Source organism: Sus scrofa, chromosome 7, assembly GCF_000003025.6.
Source record: "Sus scrofa isolate TJ Tabasco breed Duroc chromosome 7, Sscrofa11.1, whole genome shotgun sequence".
Lineage (NCBI taxonomy): Eukaryota > Metazoa > Chordata > Mammalia > Artiodactyla > Suidae > Sus > Sus scrofa.
This window is the reverse complement of record NC_010449.5, coordinates 65,067,269-65,073,268: the sequence shown is the minus strand read 5'-3', so window position 1 is coordinate 65,073,268 and position 6,000 is coordinate 65,067,269. Positions and strand designations below refer to the sequence as shown.

Genomic DNA, 6,000 nt, shown 5'->3' with positions numbered 1-6,000 from the left:
AAATTATACACCAAATTTATTTCTTACATATTCAGTGTTCTATTTTTTAGACAATGATCATTTATTAATTTCATAACTATAAGAAGTAAAATTTTCATTTTCCTGGGGAAAAAAGTAGTATACCTCTATTATCATTCAAATCTAAGGCTTAAATTACAATCTTAAATTTTACACATAGATTGCGTGTCCATCAATACTCTGAACACATTTTCTCAAATTTCTTCACTAGGAAGCGTTGCTGGTTCCCAAGACAAAACTTTGAGAAAAAGAATCAATAGAAAGATTATAAAGGGTTGCTCAGTCATTAATATACCATTAAATTACTTATACACAGATGTTCGTGCATATTTTTCCTAGACATTTGCTACCTTTATTAACACTGCAACTTCTCCTTATCAGCGAGCATAAAGGCTAATGTGGCATTTGTAGCTTAAGTATAATCCTCCTTCTATTGTTAGAGAAATCAACCTAAGCAATCTACCCATTTTTCTGAAATCAAACAACATACCCACATGTGTGCAACTCCTTTTCTCTCAAGAAAAAGTGTAAAATTTTAAAATATTCTAATACTGGGGGAAAAATGGCAAACAAAGGAGAGAATGAAAGATATTGCAAGAACTGCTACCTTCCAAGCTTGGCATAGGTATTAAATTTCTGCTTCTCACACGTTTCTACATATGCTTCAATATTAAGGACTCTGTAGCCAAATATACACTGTAACTAAATCCAAAGTTCGGAAGACAGCAAACTTCTCCAATACTCATGCAGCCTTCAGTACACAGTCTGAGCACATGAATAAAAAAATATGAAGACAGAGATCCTGAGAAACTACAAACTAAGAAGGTAAAGAACCATCTGTTTGCAATGAATACTGCTCCAAAAAACGTGAGGTAGGTTATTATCTGACATGAACACACGTATATAAACATGATCTATTTTCCCTTTTGCTCACCCCTTTATATTGTTCACAAAGACAAATCTGCATATTTCTCATCTTCCTGGAGATACCCTAGTGTACCTAGTGACACCATCCTAGTGTTAACCAGATGGAACGCTGACAGTCTGGTGACATTTACTCTGTGATCTTGGGCAAGTACTTGGAAAAACAAAATTCATCTGAGTCTAAACCCTCACTTGAAAAATGGAGAGAAGGGCACAGTCTTTAAGGCATCAGCCTGCTGTGGCCCCCTTTGCCTGGCAAAGCAATGAAGCTATCTTTTTCTCCTTTACCCACCAAAACCAAAAACAAAAAAGAAAAATGCAGAGAAAAATAATAACAAAACCAATTGCCTTATTTAACATAAAGAGCATTTCCCATAGTTATTGGATACGGAGGATAAAAACTTTTATATTAATGGGCTTGGTATATATAGCAGGATATGTTAATTCCTTTCCCTTCTGGCATTCTCTTGCAATTACAAATCAAGTGCTTTTAGAAATATAATTCATCTGAAATCATTAAGAAGTATCCAGCTGACTGAAATGTCTCCTTCACTGTCTTGGACTTCAGTTTTCTTAATTATGTTTTTGTTTTACTCATTCCACTATGCAATTCTGTCTCCTTGAATAAAAGCAAAATAGAAGTCAAATGATGCTGACTGCTTTGCTTTCTTTATCAGGTCAATGTGACATCTCAGCCATTACCACGTCTTTATGTGTTAACCTTGTTGCTGTATAAAACTTCAACTACTGCAGATATGCATGGGAATAAATGATGCTTATTGTATATAAAACAATCTGGCTAGAAAGATTAAAAGGCAATGTCCAAATTTTTTTTTTTTTCTTTTTAGGGCTGCAGTGGTCACATATGAAGTTCCCAGGCTGGGGGTTGAATAAGAGCTATAGCTGCCGGCCTACGCCACAGCCACAGCAACTCGGGATCTGAGCTGCGTCTGTGACCTACACTACAGGCTACAACAATGGCAGATTCCCGACCCACTGAGCAGAGCCAGGGATTGAACCTGCACCCTCATGGATACTAGTCAGATTTGTTTCCGCTGCGCCACAGCAGGAACTCCCCAATGTCCTATTTTAACTGAGTCTGAGAAAGGCAACAAGTAAGATAAATGGCATGTGTTAAGACTGACTTTCAGACTGAATAATTCAATTAGTTGATCAGAAATAATTCCTTCTTTGTGTTTGTTCAGAAGAAAAGCAAATATAAAGTTACTAGTTATTAACATTAAAAAGTGAGGGATATTGGTGTTCCTGCTGTGGCACAGTGGATTAAGAATCCAAATGCAGTGGCTTGGGCTGCTGTGGAAGTGCAGGCTCAATCCCTGGCCTAGAGTAGTGGGTTAAAGGATCCGTTGTTGCTGTAGGTGCAGCATAGGTGTGCCTCGGATTCAGTCCCTGGCCTGGGAATTTCCATAAACCAGGGGTGCAGTAATTAAAAAAAAAAAAATTCCAAAATGTGAAGAATATTAAGCAATCAGATGGTTTACTATTAAAACGTAATGATATTTTAGAATTCTCTTTCAAGTATTTAAACACCATTTAGTAAAATTTTCTAAGAAATCTGGTTATTGGTATTGAAATGATTACAAATTTATCAACAGTTACAGATATGAACATATTCATATAAAAAAATCCAAGGAATGGATAATCTCAGAGCATGTGAGAAAGAAAGGAAGTAGATGCGTAGAGTTCCCGTTGTGGCTCAGTGGTTAACGAACCTGACTAGCATTCATGAAGACTCGGGGTTCAAGCCCAGGCCTTGCTCAGTGGATTAAGGATCCGGCGTTGTTGTGAGCTGTGGTATAGGTCATAGACTTGGCTCAGATCCCACGTTGCTGTGGCTGTGGTGTAGGCCAGCCCCTGTAGCTCTGATTGGACCCCCTAGCCTGGGAACCTCCATATGCCACAGTGTGGCCCTAAAAAAAAAAAAAGACAAAAAATAAAAAAAAGTAGAGGGGTAACTTCCCAAACAAATGAACCTAATTAAATCCTGAGGATTTCAGATGAGAAAATAGAGGGATGGTCCCCTCTACTGACTGCCCCCAAACCCTAGAGAGGATCCTTGAATTTTACATCCTAAAAAGAAACAGCTACTCCTCCAAAACAGAGACCTGCACATGTTTTCCACATCTAAGAAACAGCACTTCCTATTTTAACAAAAACATTTTTTTCAGAGTGGTGTTTTTTAACTAGGTGGGCATATTGCAAACTTTCTTTTCTCCTTTTAATGAGAATCCCTGCCATAGAATGTTACTGTTAGTGATGGGAAGTATCTTACTCCTCAAGGGTTTGGGCAGAAAAAGATGAAACCACTGCTATATAGACTCAGGTACAATAAAACATAGACTCCTACGGTCTGTATTTATCGCATGCAGAAGTCAAATTCTTATTTGTCAAAATTCCAGAAATTCAGAATACTTGAAAAAAAAATGTATCATTTTATTTGTACACTTAAAAAGTTGTACATAAAAACTTATAATACAGTTCTGTAAAACCAAAAGAACTGCCAGGGAAAGGGGAGGGTATTATCTTTTATTGATTGATTAAGGAAGTTAGAGAAATAAAACGAAAACACAATAAAATGTTTAAAAAATTAAAGAACATTTTCCAGGTACAAATTTTATAAATACAAAACAAATTCACAAATTACTCTGAATGCTAAATAAATATCTAATTAATAAACTCAGACTTAATACCTCCAGCCAGCACTGGTACAGCACTTCAAGGATATAAAATTGGATTCATTCATGTGTAGTGTTGAAAGAATGTGCTCATTAAACAATTCTCAGACATAACTTTTTTCTAAACTGTGTTATAATGGAAGATCTGTGTAGATAAATCTCCCTTAATACCACACTTCCAAAAAAAGTCAATGGCAAAATAAATCATAGGTGAAAAAATATTTTCTGAGATATGGGGACACATGAATGATCTCAAAATGTACAAAAACCTCTGTAAACCAGTACTGTATCCAATACATCTATCAAACTTAGTAGATACTGAACAAAACTGTAGCAAAGGAAATCTTTCCTACATTCTCCTGAGTGCTTAATATCAACGTTGAGAATATATATAGTGCAGGCCACACTTCAATGTGGTCAATCAGTTGTTATTGCTTTATATATATATGTCTGCTTTAGAGCATGATTTAACGTTCCATTTTCATGAACAATTTGTTTTCTTCAGATATATCCTTTAGAAGGACAAAATTAGATTCGTGACTTTTTTGCCGCCGGAGGTGTGCTAACCTGATCCACATTCCCAGGGGTGACATGGAGTCCAAGTTTTTGTGCCTGAATGTGAAAAAAAGCTTGAAGCCTACTTCCAGCTTTTGCTTCACTTGTGTTACGAGGGTTGTATTCAAAGCAGTTCGAAAACATTAACTCAATATCATCAATAAACTCAGCTAGAATGAAAAAAAAAGAGATTAGAAAGCAAATTATAAATATAACTTTTGTATCATATCTGGAAATGTCATTAAGAAAATGGAAGTGCATTTTTTCTTTAGGAAATAAAGACTGAAACAAGGAGGCAGAACTAAAGCTTAAATTGTCTAACAACAAATATGTTAAAAACTGTTTTATTGAGAATATGCAATTATTTATTTAGATGCATTTCATGTAATTACAAAGAATGTCTACTAAGATCAGATTCTAGAAAATATCTTTAACTCATTCAATCCCCATCCACCTTTTATATATGCATATTTAAGCATTTCAGGGATTTTTTTTGGAATGCCATCTACGCAATTACATTAATATACATCATTAAATAAAAAGAAAACTACCCTCTACCTGCCCAGAAATGATTATCAGAGAAAAACATAAATTACTCACATGCTAATTTATATTCACATTTGTTCACTTTTTCACGAATTATATTTAAGGCAATGGGCTTTTTGATGATGTCATAATAGTCTGGGACCTGTAAAATAATTCAAATATATCTCTCCCATAGAAAATTTATTGGAGATAAGTAGTCAAATACATGCAAGTTTTACACTTAAAAGCAACTGAATATTAACCTCTGAATACTCTTAGTCCATTAAAATTACATAATACATTTCAGTCACTATAATGCTGTAGAAACTTATTTGATACTATAAAAATGTTATCAATTTATTATGAAAAAGGTAGACTACAGATTTGCTTGTGTCCTATTTTTTTCTCCATATATACTACTCAGGAAAAATCAGTTACAATCAAACTGAGAGTTAACTTTTATAAGATGCTATTCAATGTTGGTTAATCCTATACATTCTGGCTTTAGAAATCTCAAAGTAGAATTCTGATGATGTCACTTTTTCATTCAGGGACTGTCCCCTAATACCGATGAGGCCTTTTATAGTCTAGTCATGTCTGAGCCCCTCTAACGTACCCTCTGCTGCACTCAAATTACCCATCACTCCCATATTCTCACTTCTTAGTCTTTAAACTTATTGTTCCCACTTCCTGAACTGTCCTCATTCCATTTCTCACTGTAGAAATTCCATCTTTCTTCAATGACCAGACCAAACAGTTCTTCCACAGAAAAATTTTCTAATTCCTGCTATTCCCTCCCTCTGAAATGATCAAATCAAACTCCTCTTCTCTACATCTGAAAGACCATTATAACTTCTAGACAGTACACTCTCATGTCCTATCTCTGCTATAGTACTATGTATGGCTATATGATTCTGCCATACATATTAAATTCTATAGTACTATATACGGCTATCAGATTCTGCCATACATATTAAATAACCACAGCCCCATCTCACATCCCTTAGTTAGGATATGCCATCTCTGTTATTTAAGATATCTATCTTTTACATCAATGTTTTTCAAACTGTGGTCTCTGGACCAGCACCATCAGCCTCATTTGGGGACTTTTCAGTAATGTAAATAACTTGGCATCATCCCAGACCTAGTTAATCAAGAACTCTGGGTGGGGACCAGTCATCTCTGCTTTAGCAAGCTCTCTGGTGATTCTGGTATTTGCTAAAGTTCGAGAGACGCTGTTTTACATAACAGAAATACCAATAATGATACTCAGCTGAACCCA

General features: G+C 35.4%; 1 protein-coding gene across 2 annotated transcripts in view; it reads right to left on the bottom strand.

Annotated features, from left to right (window-relative positions):
* BAZ1A (bromodomain adjacent to zinc finger domain 1A) overlaps positions 3,300 to 6,000 on the bottom strand; it is a 100,344-nt gene continuing 97,643 nt past the window's right edge. Inside the window, exons 25-26 of one of the 2 annotated variants that reach the window (XM_013989047.2) lie at positions 4,794 to 4,881; positions 3,300 to 4,363 (exon numbers count right to left, since the gene is read on the bottom strand). In XM_013989047.2, coding sequence (XP_013844501.1) covers positions 4,167 to 4,363; positions 4,794 to 4,881 — 285 coding nt within the window. In that variant the 3' untranslated portion in view covers positions 3,300 to 4,166. 2 annotated transcript variants of the gene reach the window in all.